Source organism: Ochotona princeps, chromosome 8, assembly GCF_030435755.1.
Source record: "Ochotona princeps isolate mOchPri1 chromosome 8, mOchPri1.hap1, whole genome shotgun sequence".
Taxonomy (NCBI): Eukaryota; Metazoa; Chordata; class Mammalia; order Lagomorpha; family Ochotonidae; genus Ochotona; species Ochotona princeps.
This window is the reverse complement of record NC_080839.1, coordinates 32,265,163-32,285,376: the sequence shown is the minus strand read 5'-3', so window position 1 is coordinate 32,285,376 and position 20,214 is coordinate 32,265,163. Positions and strand designations below refer to the sequence as shown.

Here is a 20,214-nt window from a genome sequence, read left to right as displayed (position 1 = left end):
GAGATTTTCCCTCCATGTGTTTACACTCTAATGGACACCAGACCATAGTTGGGAGCCAAGAGCCTCTGGATCTCCCATGTTGATATTTGAGCCATTCTCTGATGCCTTCCCAGGCACATTAGCAGGGAGATGGGTTGGAAGAGGACTTAAGTAAATTGGAAGCGAAGCAGCCAGATTTCACATCAGCTCCCATATGGGATGCCAGTATCGCAGGTAGCAGTCTTGCTTGCAGTGCTACAAGGCTAGCACCCTCCTAAATTTATCAATAATTTTTAATATTAATGAATGTTGGTATTCATTTTTTAAAGATTTATGTATTTTTATTACAAAGTCAGATATACAGAGAGGAGGAGAGATAGAGAGGAAGATCTTCCATCTGATGATTCACTCCCCAAGTGAGCGCAATGGCTGGTGCTGTACCGATCGAATACCAGAAACCAGGAACGTCCTCCAGGTCTCCCACACAGGTACAGGGTCCCAGAGCATTGGGCCGTCCTCGACTGCTTTCCCAGACCACAAGCAGGGAGCTGGATGGGAAGTGGAGCTGCCGGGATTAGAACGGCACCCATATGGGATCCCGGCACGTTCAATCCGAGGACTTTAGCTGCTAGGCCACGCCACCAGGCCCTGGTATTCATTTTTTTTAAAGTTTATTTTTATTGGAAAGTCAGATTTACAGGAGGGGGAGATAAAGATCTTCCATCTGTTGGTTCACTCCCCAAGTGTCCACAACAGCCAGACCTAAACCAGTCAGAAGCCAGGAGGTTCTTTCAGATCTCACACAGGGTCCCAAGACTTTAGGTCATCCTCTGCTGCTTTCCCAGGCCACAAATAGGGAACTGGATGGAAAGTGGTGCAGCTGGGACACAAATTAGCGCTCATATGGAGTCCTGGTATGTGTACAGCAAGGATTTAGCCACTGAGTCATTGCTCTTGGCCTGATAAATAGAGGTGTTCAGTGGGCATATTTTGCTTAATGAAACATTTAGAAGAAAAGATATCAAATGTAAATTTCTTCTCATTGATGCACAAAATTAAATGCTGCATAATGTGAAATAAGGACTAAGTTAAGTCTTCTTTCTAAAATAGTGTACATTAAGGTTGATAGCAATTAAAGATTTCAAATGATGTCAGAAATTCCTAATTTTTGTATAAGTGTATGTCCACTTTACCTGTACTCTATATAATAAACTAGAAAGAGTTTATAATGTAAATGCTGTTTCAGGTGATTATTGGCAATGAGAGGAATTTTATTTGAGTGGACTAAGGGTGCAAAAGAAGGTACAGAATAGAAAAGTTGTGTAAAAGAATAGTAGCGAAGACGGGAAGTATAACCTATCAGGATCATAACTCGTAACTCATAGACAGCAGACTTGAGTCAGCATTAGACAAAAGCAAAACTACAAAGACATGTGGGGGGAATCAGGAGCAATCCTAACAACCTCTTAACAGGAGGTCATACGCATAGAGCAGGGGGGGCACCCCAGAGTGGAGCAGGGGGACAAGAGGAGGCTTGTATCCCAACCCTGAAGACTCCCAGAGCCTCACCAAGGACTATCAGTACGAGCACCGAGGACTACATCCCTATTGCCATGGAGACCATGGGGGAAATGGAGTGCCTTCAGAGGACAAGGACTCTGAGGTCACCCACCCCCATTTGGATCTACAATGTGGGATGGAAGAAGCCCAATTCCTGCCTTGCAGGATCCAGGGTCATTGGAACGACAACCAGGATCCCTGGCGGTCCGCAGAAAAGAAGAACAGTAAACTTCCTTCCGAACTAGGGAGAGGAGCTTTCTCTGGCCCTTGCCTGCTTCCAACTTTGGGTCCCCACCCTCTTTCGTAAGGACCATCAGGATTGCTCCAGAAACTCCTTATAACAAACAAACAAATGAACAAACAAACTAGAATAGATAGACAGAACAACTAGGAATGCTTAGAAACAGACAGGAAGCGGCCAGCCAGGATGCACTTATAACTCACTGGGTGGGACACAAAGATCAGTTACTCCTCTCTGGGGTGTTGAGGATTTCTCTGCACACCCCTCCCAAAAACGTTCACCTAAACTGTTGACATATGTCCTGTTAAAATTTTTGAGTTAGACTACCCTAAAAACAACCAGGTTCAGCAAAATCATGCTTCAATGCTATACAATGCTAAATACTAACATTAAAATAGACAAGAGACAGCTGAATAGCAATCTGTAGCCATTTTAAGGTATATAGAACATGGTTGAATATAAACCAAAATTGAAATGTCTATGAAGAAGTCACAGGTTGTGGTTGAGAACCTGCATTTCCCTAGTTACATATTGGCTAATCAATACCATGTCAAGTAATGCCATAATGTCGTAAATGGTTGTAAATATTATGTTGGGTTTTTTACTTGATTGGGATGATACTCTGCTGGTTCTACCTTCAGACCAGAGATAGTCTCACCAAGAAGCCATTGAACTTACCAGGACAATAAGATGATGGACTTTATGATTGGTCAAAACCTCCAATGAAAGAATGTCAACTGAATTTGAACTATGGGAATGCAACAAGGTGGAGCAATCCACCGTGGTGGGGGGGAGGGTTTGGGGAGGGGTGGGGGGAATCCCAGTGCATAAAAAAATGTGTCATATAATGCAATGAAATTAATAATAAAAAAAAAGAATAGTAGCAATAGGCATGGATGTTGTATTATAAATTAAGTTGGAAAATCATGGTGATTTTTGAGATTTTTAGAATAAAGCAATGTGGAGGGAAATTTCAGAATTGAGGGGAATTTATCATTGCTTAGCCTTTAGGAGAGTAGTGCAGCAGAATGTGTCATTAAAAAAAAATTTTTTTTTAATTTATTTGGTTGACAGATGGAGCAAGCTCCCATTTGCTGGTTTATTACCCATATGCTTGCAGTGGCTGGAACTAGGATGGGCCAGACTGAAGCTAGGACTTGGGAACTCAACCCATGTCCCATGCAGATGACAGTACCCAATAGTTTGAGACATTAGTGCTGCCTCCCAGAGTCCATGTAAGGAGGATGCTGAAAACCAAAGCCCAGACCAGACCAGGAGATGATTAGCTGTATTCTGATCTGGGATGTGGACAGGTTATGTGCTAAGTCAAATGAATACCTGCTCCGGTGAAATCCATTAATGTAAGAGTAACATGGCTGGAGTTGCTAAAGGGGAATCTATAGTTAGTAATCAATATTTAAGAGAGGATAGGTTTCGCCAGCTTAGGAAATAAACGAAAGATTAAAGGAGACCGCTGAACTGTGTTCGAGCTTATCAAGAAACTGAGGGGGGCACGCTAAGATGCTGCTTGGAACACCTGTATCCCGTATTTGAATATTTGGGCTTGAATCTCAGCTCTGCTCTTACTGGGAGGCAGCATGTGATTCTCTGCCACTCACTTCAGAGATGCAGGTTGAGTTCCTGGCTTTCACTTCAGGCTGGTCCTCCCTTGTCTGTTGCAGATATTTTGGAAATGAACCAATGCATGGGAGATCTACATGCATCTGTGTGTGTGTCTGTCTCTCTGCCTTCCTAGCATATAAAATAATTTTTAAAAAGAAAAATAAAAGGGCTAAAAGTATATTTTGGCCTAGCTTTTAAAATGCTAGTTAGGACACCAGCTATTGAAATGCCTTGGTTTAGTACTGGTTGCATTCGCAAGTCTAGCCTTTTTTTTTGTCCAGAAGAAACTCCTGGCTCTGGTTTTGGACCTGCCCATTTTTTGGCCATTTGAGGAGTGAAACAGAAGATGGAATCTCTCTCCCCTTTCTACTGTTTTCTCTAATTCTCCGTTTCAAATAAAAATAAAAGAACTCTTTAAAAAAGAGAAAAGAGAGATCAGACTGGAGTATTGACAAGGACAGGATTGGATTATCAAGGACTACATTTGCAAATTTGAGCTCAAGTTTTATCCTGTGGGCATTTTGTAGCCACTGGTATTGATAAAGTGAAATGTGTAACAATCAGAATATCCTAGCAGCCGTTTTCTGTGATTACATGAGTAATTAAAAACCTTTGTTGATACTAAAGAGCCTCCAGATCCTTCCAGACAGGAAACTGCTGTAGAAACAGATCAGGCATCAAGTACTATGGAACACATTCTAGAATGCAGCCTCTATTACAGGAAATATGTAATAGGTTAAAATTTAAGTGTTCCATTTAATACTATGGTAGTCATTTTAGCTGTTATAATTTTATGTGTATGTAGAAATGACAAGATAAAGGTTGCTGATGTGACGATAGAAGCCAGGAATTCTGTGACCCCTCCCCCTCTCAGTTTGCAAGAGATGTTTTAGTTGGTTATTTTATATATGCTACAGCTGTACAATTAGAAATCAATGCTTAATGGCTCTCACAAAATCAATCAGATGTAAACTAAACAAAAAAAACTTTGTTTTTTTAAAAAATATTTATTTATTTATTTTTAAAGATTTTTTTTTTTTATTATTATTGGAAAGCCAGATATACAGAGAGGAGGAGAGACAGAGAGGAAGATCTTCCATCTGATGCCTCACTCCCCAAGTGAGCCGCAACGGGCCGGTACACGCCAATCCGATGCCGGGACCAGGAACCTCTTCCGGGTCTCCGACGCGGGCGCAGGGTCCCAAAGCTTTGGGCCGTCCTCGACTGCCTTCCCAGGCCACAAGCAGGGAGCTGGATGGAAAGTGGAGCTGCTGGGATTAGAAGCGGCGCCCATATGGGATCCCGGGACTTTCAAGGTGAGGAGTTTTAGCCGCTAGGCCAACGTCCCCAGGCCCTAAATATTTTTTTTTTTAAAGATTTATTCATTTTATTACAGACAGAGAGGAAGATCTTCCGTCTGATGATTCACTCCCCAAGTGAGCTGCAACAGGCCGATGTGCGCCGATCCGAAGCCGGGAACCTGGAACCTCTTCCGGGTCTCCCACATGGGTGCAGTGTCCCAATGCATTGGGCCGTCCTCAACTGCTTTCTCAGGCCACAAGCAGGGAGCTGGATGGGAAGTGGAGCTGCTGGGACTAGAACCGGCGCCCATATGGGATCCTGTGGCGTTCAAGGCGAGGACTTTAGCCGCTAGGCCACGCTGCCGGGCCCCGGGCCCAAAATATTTATTTTTTAAGTGGAAAGTCAGAATTACAGAAAGAAAGATCTTCCATCCACTGGTTCACTCTCCAAGTGATTGCAACATCCAGAGCTAAGCCAATACGAAGCCAGAATCTAGGAGCTTCTTCTGGGTCTCCCATCTGGGTGCAGGGTCCCAAGGCTTAAGGCCGTCCCTGACTGCTTTCCCAGGCCACAGGCAGAGAGGAGAGCTGGATGCAAAGTGGAGCAGCCAGGACAGGCACCCTTGTGGGATCCTGGCTTGTTCAAGGGGAGGACTTTCAGCCACTAGGCTACCATGCTGTGCCTCCCACTTACTCTTCCCCCCCCCCCCACTTATTCTTAAACTTACTGTCATTCCATTTCCTCCAAAATCTGAATTTCTTTCCACAAGTAGGAATTTGTACATTTTTGATCATTTAAACTATACTATATCTTCCTAATACTTTAGTTTTTGTAAGATGTAGAACTTCCTGCACTCTTGTGTTTTGTTGAATTGTGTAGTAATAAAAGTAGAATGTTACAGTTTGATGAATATGTAAAGTACATAGCAAATCCTTTTAAGCTTGTTAGTGATTAGAGTCAGCTTTTCTTTTGTTAGGGTATTTTGTTCACTGCCGAGGTAGTTTGGTGATTGACCCAGGAGATCATTCTAAGTGAGACAAGGCAGTGCTGTCTATTTTGTATGCACTTCTCATTCAGTAGCTACAGTTATATTCACAGTTGGATTGCAGCTTAAGAGTTGTAGACTGAGGCAGAGAATAAGATGCATGTTAAATTGTTAATGAGTAGTGACAGAAAGAAAAAAGATTTTGTTTGCATTTGAGTATTTTTAATTTATAAAAAACTTAGAAAATCCCACAGTAAATAATTGCTGCCTTTATTCTGTTTTGCTACATGTGTATTTAAAAATACATGATTAAGTTTTTGCCTTTGGTAATTTTGTTATGTTAAAAACAACATGTTTATTTTTATTACTTTACAAGTGTTGAGCTGGGTCACAAAAGTGAGTTTCTTAGGATTGATAGAATGAACATTTGAGAATGAATTACAAACTTGAAGTAAAAATTGCTTAATTTCTTTTTTTCCGAGAAGAAAGGCTGTGTTGTTTAGTGATAACCAGAGTCTAACTGAGAATGTTGGCTGTATTCCGAATTCTTCCACTGACTCACTGTGTTTTTTGGCAAGTAACTTGTCCTCCCTGAAACAAGTTCTTGATTCTTTACTTCTCTGAAAAGTTAGCCTAATATTGTACTGACCTCAAATCAGTTGTGTAATACTTTCTCACTTTAGAGCTTCTCAGCATAAAAATAGTATACATTTTTAGTTCTTGCTTCTTAAAATAAATATTGCTCTATCGTGGTCTGTATGTGGTGAGTATATCAGAAACAGTTTAAATGTAAAATAAAACCTTTATTGTATTTTCCAAAATGTAGCCAAGCCTAATAAAAGTTTTTGCATTTTAAGGACTATTTCCTCAAAGTATGAACAATTATTTATTTATTTTAGTGTCAGAAAAAAGAAGAATTTATTGAAAGGATTCAAGGTTTAGATTTTGATACAAAAGCAGCAGTTGCCGCACATATTCAAGAGGTAAGGATCTGTAGAGAGTTTTTTTTTTTTAAAGATTTATCTATTTTTATTACAAAGTCAGATATACACAGAGGAGGAGAGACAGAGAGGAAGATCTTCCGTCCGATGATTCACTCCCCAAGTGAGCTGCAACGGCCGATGCGCGCCGATCCGATGCCGGGAACCAGGAACCTCTTCCGGGTCTCCCACGCGGGTGTAGGGTCCCAAAGCTTTGGGCCGTCCTCAACTGCTTTCCCAGGCCACAAGCAGGGAGCTGGATGGGAAGTGGAGCTGCCGGGATTAGAACTGGCGCCCATATGGGATCCTGGGGCTTTCAAGGCGAGGACTTTAGCCGCTAGGCCACGCCGCCGGGCCCTGTAGAGAGTTTTAATGTACTTTTTAATAAAACTCGTCATTTTATTAAACTTGAATTCATTTGTGTATCTTCCAAAATATTTAAAATAATGGAATAAGCAAGAGTAAATCAAGATCAAATGCAACAAAACCTTGCTTTTATACAAATTATCTTCTCATAGTTCCTTAAATAAATCATTTTATATGTGCTAGTAACTGCAACTGTATTGTTGCCTGTATCTCCGAAGACTTAGGGAGAAAGTATTATTTGAGAAATGATGTATTCATTGTTGTTAGTACAGAATGAATTGTACAGCAACTGAAAGCTTCTGAGTAGAACACTGCTTGTGAGTAGGACTTAACCGTGAGGTAGGATGATAAGCTCAGTAGTATGTCACTCCTGATTTTCTTGTGAATTGGCATAACAATTTTTGTTGAAGATATTACTTGAATTATGAATGTTTGAATGATATGTAGCTTGCATATAAAACTTAAATCTAGGATATGTTGTGGAATGTTGAAAAATTGAAGTTAATACAATGTATTGAGATTGATTTAAAGCTTTCTATATCTGCACTTGTGCTTCCAGTCTTACAAAGGCTTTTTAGAATTATATTAAATTTTACATGTTGATTGGGAAAATAAAATAACTTAAAATCACTCTAAATAGTATAAAATAAGTATTTAAAATAGTGTCTCTGTAAATGTTAGTGTTCTATATCATTTTAGTTAACATTTGTAGAGCCCAAGCATCTTGTCAGCAACTTTTTCACAGTAAACATAACAGTGCTTTATCAGTTTATTGGTAAGCTCTGATTTTATATTTCTGTATCCTTGTGGTTTTACTTTATTTTGTATTCAGTGCTAAGTATTGCAAGTAAGATAATTTGCCAGTCATTGAAGTGTGATTTTTGTGTATTTAATTTGAGTAGTAAAAAGTGTCTTTATATTGGGAATGCTTTTAGGTTTCTGTGACAATGTTATTTTCCAAATCTGCAAAGACTTAGCTAATGATTAAATATAAAAATGCAGTTACATGTACATGTATCCTAAAACATTAAGAACTTTTAGTTTTTGAACCTACATACAAGTTTAAAGTCTTATCTAAAGTCAGTACTTTATTAAATCAGCTGTCAAATATATCAGTATTACTTTCCCTAAGAAATACCTTGAATTAAAAGTTTTGTTGACCAATAAATGAATAGTAATTCATTTTAAAATTATATTTAAATGATATAGTTAAATTATATTATAATATATATTATGTTTTGTGTATAATTTATAAAATGGATATAATATATCAAATTATATTAAAATGATTTTGTTGTTTCATCATTATTTCCACATGATTTCAGGTTCTTCTTTAGCCTTCATATTAGCTTTCATATTTTAATTTGATGAATTTGATATGATTTGAGCTACAATTCTATAATGAAATAGATTTTTAAATATTAGCCTTTGTTATTGTGGCTTATTGTGGTTGCTTTTCTAAAGGTAACTCATAATCAGGAAAATGTATTTGATCTGCAATGGATGGAAGTAACCGATATGTCTCAGGAGGACATAGAACCCCTCTTGAAAAATATGGCATTGCATCTAAAAAGACTTATAGATGAGAGGGATGAACATTCTGAGGTTTGTATATTTCTTTCAGTATATTATGGAAGTTTGCTTTCAGAAAGAATATATAATGGCTGTAAAAGGTTTAAATTGATGTTTTTTCCCTAGGAACACATAATAAAATATAGTTGTTCATTGGTGTCTGTGGGTCACTGGTTCCTGGATCCTCCCAAGGCTTCTTAAATCTGTGGACATTCAAGACTGTTCAACTGTATAGTGTTTGTATATAACCTGTATACATTTTCTCACATACTTTAAATTATCTTTAGGTTTTTGTAATACCCACTCTAGTATGAATGCTATGTAAATAGTTGACGTGGTGTATTGTTTAGGGAGTAATGAAGATGAGAAAAGATAGTGTACATTTGAGTACAAACACAGTTTTTTCTCGTTGAATATTTTTCATCCAGTTGGATCCAGCACTGTGAAACCAGTGGATATGAAGAGTTGATTTTACTGTCTTTTTTATTTTTTAAGGTTTTTATTTATTTTTATTGGGAGGTCAGATACACAGAGAGGATGATCTTTCATCCACTGATTGACTCTCTAAGCAGCCGCAATGGCCGGAGCTAATTCTGATCTAAATCCAGGAGCCAGGAGCTTCTTTCCAGGTCTCCCTTGTGGGTGCAGAGTCCCAAGTCCCTGAGCCGTCCTCGACTGCTCTTCCAGGCCACAGGCAGGGAGCTGGATGGGAAGTGCAGCCGCTGGAATGAGGAATTAGAACAGGCAGCCACATGGGAACTCAGCATGTGCAAGGCAAGGGCTTTAGCCACTAGGCTACCGTGCCGGGCCCTGTCCTGTCTTTTTTGTGTGTTTCTGAAATACAGAAACCAAAAGGATGTTTTTGAATTCCAAAATGGTAGTAAATGGATTGTGATTAGATTTTGTTTTTTCTGTTTAAATTAGTATCATTCTGCTTTTATTCCTGTGTGCTTTTCAAGTCATCCTCTCAACTCTGGCACTGCATAGAAGTGTGAAACTGAAAATGTAGTTGATGTAAGTGCAAAAGTCGTAGCATGAAGCAAAGAATTTGCTTAAGTTTAATTTCTTAGTTTTATTGCTGCATTTTGTGGTTGGAAAAATAAGTATTAATAAAAGAACAGGTGTTCTAAATAAAACGTCTCAGAAGTTCTGAGGTTTTTATAGTTAGTATGAAGAAATGTGTTACAAAAAGAGTTATAATAAACTTCTTTAAGAATTCATACTACTTTTTAAGAAAGAATTAAATTGCATTGAATTCTGTGTGTGTACTATGAGACTGTTTATGATTTTGGAGAAGTCCAGACTTCACGCATGTGGTATGGTGGTGAGTAATACTTTCTTAATATTGAGCCAAAGTACTGTGCCATTCAGATGAACATAGCGCTTTGATTTGGTGTTCCATTTTACATGTATTGAGGTAGTCTTTGGGGCTTTTTTGTATAGAGATTGATATGATTTATCTTGGAACCAGTGGAAGACTATTTTAGAGAATTACCTAAAAATTTTTTTTCTGAAGAAAAATTTCATAGCTTTATAGAATATGTTCATTTCTGTTGGAAATTTTTCATTCTTTTCAATTGTTAAGAGAGAAGAAAAATAAACGAAATTAGTATTGTAGAACAGTAGTTAATGTTTTAAAAAGACATGACAGTGAGACCACCCAAGGAAGAAAAGAGAATTAATCAAAAACATCAAACTTAACCTGATATACCCAGTTTGATTTTCAACCTAATTTTTAAATTGTACACTGAATTTCTTTTTGTTATAGTGTCTTCATGCTTTACTCATTTTCTGGGAAATTCATCTGTTTGTTTTTCAGTTTATTAAAGGTATTGCATAAGATGTCTTCTAGCTTCTGTACTTTAATGTAACCATGGGCATATAGAAATATTTTTGTCTCTTTGTCTCCCTGAAACTCGCTCTTCTTTTTTCTCTCCCCTCTCTTCTTCTTCTTCTTCTTCTTCCTCTTCCCTTTTCTCTGTAACTCTTTCAAGTAAATAAAAAATAACTCTTTTGAAAGTAGGGCAGCAGGTATTCGTGAGGTGCCGGTATTGGAGACAGTGGATTAACCAAGTGTGCCACATCATGTCACCCACCCTAAGCTTATCTAACATCTGGACATTGGCTTTGGGGTTGATCATTTTGTGGATTTGATTCCTGATGATTCTCTTGCTGCATACCCTTTTCTCTCTTGATTCTCAACCAATTCATATCAGTTGTCTCTTTTAGTCGCAGTGTCGCTGTGTTATACCTGTTTGTTTGTTTTGTTTTGTTTTTGCAAAGTCAGATATACAGAGAGGAAGATCTTCCATTCGATTCACTCCCCAAGTGTCCGCAACAGAGCTAAGCCGATCCAAAGCCAGGAGCCCGGAGCCTCTTTCTAGGTCTCCCACACAGGTGCAGGATCCCAACGCTTTGGGCCGTCCTTGAATGCTTTCCCAGGCCTCAAGCAGGGAGTTGGATGGGAAGCAGAGCTGCCCAGACATGAACCAGTGCCCATATGGGATCCCAGTGCATGTAAGGCAAGGATTTTAGCTGCTCAGGCTACTGCACCGGGCCCTACCTGTTGCTTTGTAGCCTCCTCTTCTGCCTGCTGCCAACTCTTTTTCTTTCATGCAAGTACACACACACAACTTAAATTTGGCCCTTTGTTTGGCAAGTAATGTACAATACTGTCAATTTATATCAAAAGAAGTATATCTGGATATGCTGCCAAAAAGTAGACCAATATAGAGAGCTTCTTGTATAATTCAGCTAAATTGAAACAAGTTCTTAAATTTTCCCTCTTTTTGCTTTTTTCCCCTTTTGTTAAAATTCTTTCTCTTTAGTCTAAAAAGTATGCAAATATGTGTCATCAGTTCATTTAAAAATTTCTGTTCAATTTTTAAATTATCTTTAAAAGTATATTTGAGAGTGCGGTATTCTAGTGGCTAAGGTCCTTACCTTGCACATGCCAGGATCCTGTATAGGCACTGGTTCGTGTCCTTGTAGCCCCTTTTCCCATCCAGATCCCTGCTTGTGGCCTGGAAAGCAGTCGAGGTCAGCCCAAAGCCTTGGGACCCTGCACCCATGTGGAAGACCCGGAAGAAGCTCCTGGCTCCTGGCTTCCGATTGGCTATGGTTCTTGCAGTCTCTTGGGGAGGGAATCAACGGACGGAAGATCTCTGTCTCTTCTCCTTCTGTATGTCTGACTTTCCAATAAAAAAACTAATAATCTTTTTTAAGAAGTATATTTGAAAGGCAGACAGAGCGTTCAAGGCGAGGACTTTAACCACTATGCTGTAGCGCCGGGGCCTCTAATTCTAGTTCTTCTGTTTCTAATTCTTACAATACCTTTGCCTATATCTATGATTATGCAGAGGACATTTCTTCATTCGTCTCATCATGAGTTTTTTAAATGAAATCTGTAATTGTCTTTTTTCCTTAGGATTCTTGTATCTATTTATATACTTTCATCATATATTAATAAACATTTCCCTTTTTTTTTGCAAGATCTTATGCTAGAGTGCTAGAAGGAAAGCACTGACAGTGTTTCAGAAAGAAAATCAAATAGTACAGCATAAAAGGGAAGTTGTTTTAATGTAATTATCTGTAATATTGAAAGCAGTAAAGATGATAAACTATATAGTGTATATGTATATAGAATATTTTATAGTATTATACATACTATAATGTACTGCCATAATATACTAATTTAAAGAGACAAGACTTTCTTGGAATTGCCAATTGTAAGGTCAGAAAAGGCCTATGAAATTAGTTTTCCTGATTATTTTGGAAAGGTGTAGAATGCCTCGAAGTCAAGCTTGTGTCACTCTACTCATCATGGGAAATACCTCTAGAATCTCTTAACTATTAGTATCACTTTCCTCATTTTAACAAGTATCTTGCAGCACAAAATATTTTGTGCTTGTTCATTGGCATCTGGAAGTTCTTGAAGCTTCCATTTCACCAAACTGCTAGGTTTTCGTTTTCCATTTTGTGATTACTTAGTTTAATATGTCTAAGCATTTCTTGTTGTGCCCAGTATATTAGTGGATAAGATGAGCATTTGAAAGATTATTTTTGCATTATTCAGGAAAAACTATGCTACTTGTAAATGAAAAATATGAGATAGCATTTAATTAAGTACTAATTTATTGCTGCATGAACAATCATCTTGGGGGGTGGGGAGTGTCCCGGTTGTCAACATTTCAAGACTGGTAACTAATAGAAAGAGGACAGTTGAAAATGGTTCGTAAACTCTGTGGTAGGGCTGTGCAATTTTTTTTCCCTGAGAACTCTATTATTTAGAGCAAAAGTAGGGATCTGATGCTAAATAAGAAAAAATATTATTAAAGTCAAACTTGATTTTTAATTCCTGGTGTGCCTGTCATTGGTTGTCATTCAGTATATGTGATACTCAGTTTCTTACATGTGTAAAATAGGCATAATATCTCTAGGGCAGAACCTGCATCAGATAGTGGCATGATAATGTTTAATTGGAAAGTGTGACCTTTAAAGGTTTATTTGTAATTCCAGATTGCATATGAGCTCTAGAGTAGCTGGGAATAATCTAAGGGCAGTAAAGGGGGCATGCCACAGAGCAACAGTTGTTTCCTTTACTGGAGAAACCTATTGTATCTGTTGAATAGGGTGTGGCTATGGGGTTGCAGAGAGAAGAGAAATTGGAAAGTCAGTCTTCTATGGAACATGAACCGACTGGAAACTGAAAATTTGTTTTTATAACTGTCGACAGGAAGATAAAACTTTTTTTTTTCATGGTATGGTTCCATTGGCTCAGGGATTCCCCTTAAACCATCCACATGTCCCCTTCCCCTTACTAATTTCCCCTCTATTGTTATAATAGTATAATCCTTCAACAACAGTCAAAAGTCCATCATTCTGCTACTTTAGTGTATCATGACGTTGTAGGTATAGACGATGGAAGAAAGTCCAAGATCTTATTGTCAAGATAAATTTAACATGAAATGTTTCTCTAGGAAAAATAAATGAAATTTGAGAATGATTTTTTTAAAAGTAGCAAAAACATGTAGTGATTCACTGGTAGAGTGGAGATGTAAGACTTTGTGATGGAGATACAAAACAAGCATAATGGTGCTATGTTTCCAAAGTTCCCTTCATAGTCTGTCTAGAGTAGCAAGACAGTTGAAATTGTAGAAGAAAATTTCTGCTCGAGGTTTGAAACAAAGACTGAGAACTTGGTTTTGTTTTTTAAAAAGAGTTTACCAATAAAGGAAAAGGGAAGGGAATATTAGCAGAACTGAGGCCAATTTTGCTTGAGGGACACCTGTGGATTAAAGAGCCACTGGAGTTCACAGTTTAAGGGCAAAAAAGAGCAGTATTTGTGTTCCCTGGGAGGTTCTGTGGAGAAAAGAAAGTAAGATTTGAGTTAGCAGGTGTTTAGCTTAACAGTTACAACACCTGTTAACTACAGTGAACTCCCTGGGTTTCCTTTTTGGCTTAAGCTCCAACACCAGCTCCCTACTGATGCAAACCCTGGCTGTCTTAACTGGTTTTCTGACTCACAGATACCTGGGTTGTGTTCCCAGCTTCAGTCCCAGCAGGTGGTGTGGGCATTTGAGGAGGTGAAACAATAGAAAAGGGAGTGCTGTCTTGCTCTTACGTCTTCTCTCTCCACCTGGTTTTCTGTTCCTCTCAGATAAATAATTTGAAAGCAAAATAAAATAAACTTTGAATTGGAAAGCAGATTCGAGCTAGTGTGGTATGGTAAGAGATGATCTGCATAGGATATGATGCTGGAATACCAGTCTGAAGTCTTGGTATTGTTTTGGCTAGTTGTATGGTCAACAGTTAACCTCTGTGCCTAAGTTATCTGACCTACAGATGAAAGATTTGAACTAAATTTCTGAGTCTTGTTAGGTTGCTCTAGAAATTGTCCTGCTAGAATTGGGAAGTTACAGAAGGCTGTCTGATTATGCAATGATGGCAAGCTTGTATGTCTTGGCTATCTAATGGTAATCATCAACTGCATGTGACTGTTGTACACCTAAAATGTGGCTAGTGTACTAGAACAGAATTATCAGCTCTTAAACCAAGTAACCACTTCTGCTACTGACTACTGTATTGGACAGCACAAGTTTGAAGCAAATCACCCTTGTGTTCATTTCTTTCCCATATTAGCAATTGTTATCCCTTTCCAATGGTTGCTGTCTACCAGTTATGTTATTACAGTTAATTTCTTTTGTTAAAAGACAAGGAAAGGAATAATATTCATTTTTGTTCTGGTGTCAGTGTCAGTATTTCATGGCTGAACTGCTGAATGACATTTCAAAAACTGAGAGTTTGGGGCCACCATTGTTGCATACTGGGTAATGACAACCATCTGGGAGTCTGCATTTAATATGGATGCCAGTTCGAGTTGCGGTGCTCCACTGCTGTCCTTCCTGCTGTTGTACCCAACCAAGTAAAGTAGTGGAAGATGGCCCAAGTGTTTTTGGCTGCTGCACCCACCTGCCAGAGCCATTAGAGTCAGCAGATGAAAGATCTCCCTCTGTTTCTGCCTCTTTGTAACTCTGCCTGTAAAATAAACAAAAATAAAATTTTTTGAAAGAAAATGACAACTAAATATTACTTAGATGTTGTAATCAGTGAAATCTTTTTCTTGTTATGGTATGACACTTAGAGTCAGTGTGTTGGTGTGGTTAGTTTGCTGCTATGTAGAATATTAAAAGTGATTCTCTGTGTTTGTTTCTATAATTTCTTAGACTATTGTAGAGCTCTCTGAAGAGCGAGATGGTCTTCATTCGCTACCCCATGCGTCCTCATCTGCACAGTCCCCCTGTGGTTCTCCGGGCATGAAGCGAACAGAAAGTCGACAGCATCTGTCAGTGGAGCTGGCAGATGCTAAGGCCAAGATAAGAAGGCTTAGACAGGAACTGTAAGTTGTTGATTTTAAGATTCATTAAATTTATAAAGATACAGTGGTGACCTAGACAGTATTTTTAGGCTGTGGAATATAGATCAATATAGAGTTGTGTCAAAGTTTTCACTACAGTTTGTCAGCATGAGAAAAAAATGAGACTGGCACAAGGTCTTTGTAGTGTTAAATCTTAGCCATTTAAAGGATGCCGTTTAGTCTTGATTTGTGTCTTTCTTTCTAGTGTTAAAATGTTCTTTATTTTCTGAAGTTGTGTTTTTTCTTTAAAAAATTGGAAGACTCAATAATTTTTTATTTTTAAAATTCCTTGAAATCCAAAATACTGGGATTCATTGATGTAGAACAGTAACTTCAGCTCTTCTAAAACTAATGTTATAGAAGACTGAATTTTTGGTATTAACTGTACCTTCTGTATACATTAATTGAATTGCCTGAGTCATTACTTAATAACATAAAGATAAATGTTAAGATTTAGTTAGTAGTGATGAAATTATATTTAACTTTCAAACATCATTGCAAAAAATGTGAGTATAAATGTCACGTAAGTGTTTCTTGGTAACTGTAAGATATGAGGTAATCCTGTGGAGATTCTGTTTTATCTTTTAAAAAGAATATAGGGTTTTTTGTTTGAAAGCTTTTTCTTTCCCTTTTTGTGTGTGTGTGTTTCCTGTTCTTTGGGTTTTTCTTTAGCGGGGGAGGGGAGGAAGAAGCAGGTTTCTGTAATGTAAGCATTATCGGATAGATTTTCAGTTTAAGCCTTAAAACTACAATTAAATGTGTTGATTATTTAAAATAGTTAAAGAAAAGTGGACATGCAAGGTAGAAAAATATTACAGTATGGAGAAAATTTTGAAAACATAAAATGTGGTCTTTACTTGTGGATGTCTGTGTTATTAAGTATCTAGTGAACTGAATACGCCCAGGAAATTCTATAAACAGCTGCACCAGGAAAATTAGGGAGGAGATTGCTGTTATTAGTTTGACTGGCAGCTAATGGATAGCATAAACAGTGAACACTAGTCCGTTCCATATAATTTAGCACAATCTTCTCTAGTCTTTAGATAAAGCATGCAATTAGAATTTCAGAGATGGCTGTGAATTCCCTTAACATTTTGCACTGTATTAGAATTCAGTTTTTACATAAAATTTACCTGACCATGGAGTGTATTAAAATGTCTGACAACTTAGGGAATTGATAAAAATTGAGTTACATATTTACTAATTGGGAAATATAAGTGAATTTGTAAGGTATATAAAAATAAGTCAGATACTGTGAGTATTCCCAGTAACTAGCATTTCACCAAGTATCATCTAATACTCTTGTCCTTGGGAAATGTTTTTCTTCATGACTTTGTTATTTTTATTGCTTATTTTAAATCTTTTTATTGTCTTTACTAATGTGAGCAAACTACAGAAATCTTGGACAAAAATGGTCCAGGTTGCTCTATGCCTAATAGAAGTTATGTAATAAATAAGTGTAGTAAAAAATGTAAATTAATTGAGTGCTCATTCCTGGCTGGTATAGCTTAATGTAATTTTTAAAATTTACAAACACAGGGAAAGTAAAATTTACAGGTTAGATGGAAGAAGTAATTCATTGTAGATTTTGCTTTTTTATGCAAAAGTTAATTAATTTCAAGACATTTTCATCACCCCAGAGAAAAACCTCAGACCCATCAGCTTTCACTCACTATCCACATAGCCTAAAGCTGTTGGCAGCTTTTTCTTTCCATAGATTTCCCTATTTTGAATTGAACACTCTTACGTGTGGAATAATATAGCGTGTGATCTCTTATTTATCATAGTGATTCCCTGGTTCATATTGTGGCATATATCACTACTTCATTACTTTATTATTATTTTAGAGAAAAAAAAAGAGAGAGAGAGAGAGATCCTTTTCTAATTCACTTCTCAAGTACCTGGAACCACTAGCCCTGAAGCTGGGTTCGAGCCAGGTCTTTCATGTGGGTGGCAAGAATCAAATTACTTGAGCCATCATCAGTACCTTCTATGATTTGTGCTCATGTGATGGGAGTTAGAAAGCAGAGATGGAAAGCCGACTCAGTGACTCCAGTGTGGAAGATAGGCGTCTTAACTCCTAAATGTCTGCTTCTTTATGACTGAATTATATTCATTGTCTTGGCATACCAGATCCTGACTATATGTTCATCAGTGAATAAGTTTACCAGTTATATCTACCCTTTTGGGTCTTATTCATAAGGATACTGTGACCGTTTGTATGGACATGCCTTGCTAATTCTAATGTATGTGCACTGAGAAATGGACAACATTCAATAATATGAATGTGATAATGCCACTGAGTTATACTTCTACACATTTTTAAAAATTTATTTTTATTGGAAGGATTTACAGAGAGGAGAGACAGAGAGGAAGATCCTCCATCCACTAGTTCACTCTCTAAGTCACTGCATTGGCCAGAACTGAGCTTATCTGAAACCAGGAGCCAGGAGTCTCTTCTGGGTCTACCATGTGGGTGGGCCATTCTTCACTGCCTTCCCAGGCCATAAACAGGGAGCTGGATAGGAAGTGGGACACCGGCACACAAACTAGGCCCCACATTTATAAATTTTTAAATGGAAATTTTATACTTGTTACCAAAATTTTAAATATTAAAGACATTCAGTTATTTTAAAAGGGAGATTATAAGAAGTATGTAAATCAGACGGTAATAGCTTGTTATTTAAGAAGGAGACAAACCGTTCAGTGGAAAGTTAAGGATATGGCTTGAGCTAACAGTTCACAAAAGCTGACATTTTAACAGCACACATATGGTAAAATAGCTATCACTTCATAGCATTCAAAGAAATACAAAATAGAACAAGAATTGTGAGGTTTTTCATTTTCATGTTTCATTATATGGCTCCACCTCCCCATGTTTTTCACATATTATTATACTAACTAGTGTAGTCCTTCAGCATATCATTCTCCGTATTATCAAACCAGCGTAGTCCTTCAGCAGCAGTCACAAGTACATCATTCTGAAAAGTGTTTCAGAATGATTCAGTTGTTTTGGCCTGACGTGGTGGCCTAGTGGCTAAGGGCCTCACTTGCACGTGCCAGAATCCCACATGGGCACCGGTTCATGTCCCCGCCGCTGCGCTTCCCATCCAGCTCCTTGTTAATGGCCTGGGAAAGCAGTCGAGGATGGCTTCAAATCAGCTCAGCTCTGGCTGTTGCAGCCACTTGGGGAGTGAATCAGCAGATGGACAATTTTCCTTTTTGTCTCTCCTTTTCTCTGTGTATCTTATTTTCTAATAAAACACAAATAAAATTTTTAAGAAATTATTCAGTTGGTTTGTATTTAGGTGCCTTTATCCTCTTCTGCTTTATCACAAGTTGGTAATGACCTTTCTGGAAGGCAGTCGGACAATATATATCAAGTATTTTTTTTCTTTTTTTTAGAAAGTCAGATATACAGAGAGAAGTAGAGACAGAGAGGAAGATCTTATGATTCACTCCCCAAATGGCCAAAACGGCCAGTGCTACACCAATCCGAAGCCAGGAACCAGGAACGTCTTCCAGGTCTCCCACACCGGTGCAGTGTCCCAAAGCTCTGGGCCGTCCTCGACTACTTTCCCAGGCCACAAGTAGGGAGCTGGATAGGAAGTAGAGCTGCTGAGATTAGAACTGGCGCCCATATGGGATCTCGGGGCGTTCAAGGCAAGGACATTAGCCACCAGGCTACTGTGCTGGGCCCTGTATCAAGTATTTTTAGATCCTTCTTGAAACACAGGATTTTATGTATAATGGGTTTCTTTTGTAAAACATTGATTATGGTGAAAAATGAAATCTACTTAATAAATTCTGGTTCCTCTATCAAAAGGTATTTATTTAATTTTTTTTTTGAAATTAGTATTTTTTATTTGATTACTGTTAATGTCCTCTGACTACATTCCTGCTGAGCTATGGTGTTTTTTTTTTTTAAACTTTTTTTTTTTTATTTTTGGAAAGTGGGTAATACCATTGTTTCCACATCAATATCATTTTACCCTCTAGCTGGGGTCAGGGAAAAAAAACAAAGGGAAAAGCCCTACCCAACCTCCCACCCATACCAGATCCCCAACGGGAGGCGCGCTCTGAGGGTCCTGCTGATACAGTTTTGATAGTTCATCAGTTCTGGATTGCTGCCAGTCTCTCAGTTGCAATCGCAATGAATCCTATTCAGAATCCACTGGCTGACAGTCTCTTCATGGTTGGGATTCTAAGATCAGCAGTTCAGTTGGAGGGATCTCCAAAGAAACTTCATCTGAGATGATCCCAGGCCTGATTCTTGCCCGAGTTTGCTAGTACAGGGTCCGACACCGTCCGTCGCACCAATCAGCTTATGCTCATGCTGGTCGCTGGGATTGCTGGGTCAGTTCTGTTTCCGGCCCTGTCTTCCTCATGAACCAACGGGTGTTGCAGTCTGGTGTTTTTTTTTTTTTTTTAAGATTTATTCATTTTATTACAGCCAAATGTACACAGAGGAGGAGAGACAGAGAGGAAGATCTTCCGTCCAATGATTCACTCCCCAAGTGAGCCACAACGGGCCGGTGCTGCGCCAGTCCGAAGCCGGGAACCTGGAACCTCCTCCGGGTCTCCCACGCGGGTGTAGTGTCCCAATGCATTGGGCCGTCCTCAACTGCTTTCCCAGGCCACAAGGGGAGCTGGATGGGAAGTGGAGATGCCGGTATTAGAACCGGAGCCC

General features: G+C 38.5%; 1 protein-coding gene across 9 annotated transcripts in view; it reads left to right on the top strand.

The window, feature by feature from the left end:
- Positions 1-20,214, top strand: part of CCDC88A (coiled-coil domain containing 88A) — a 133,700-nt gene that overhangs the window by 46,175 nt on the left and 67,311 nt on the right. For all 9 annotated transcript variants that reach the window (XM_058667810.1, XM_058667811.1, XM_058667809.1 and 6 more), the window contains 3 exons: positions 6,590-6,673; positions 8,501-8,641; positions 15,334-15,506. In XM_058667810.1, the coding sequence (XP_058523793.1) occupies positions 6,590-6,673; positions 8,501-8,641; positions 15,334-15,506 (398 nt within the window). The remainder of the gene's footprint in view (positions 1-6,589; positions 6,674-8,500; positions 8,642-15,333; positions 15,507-20,214) is intronic.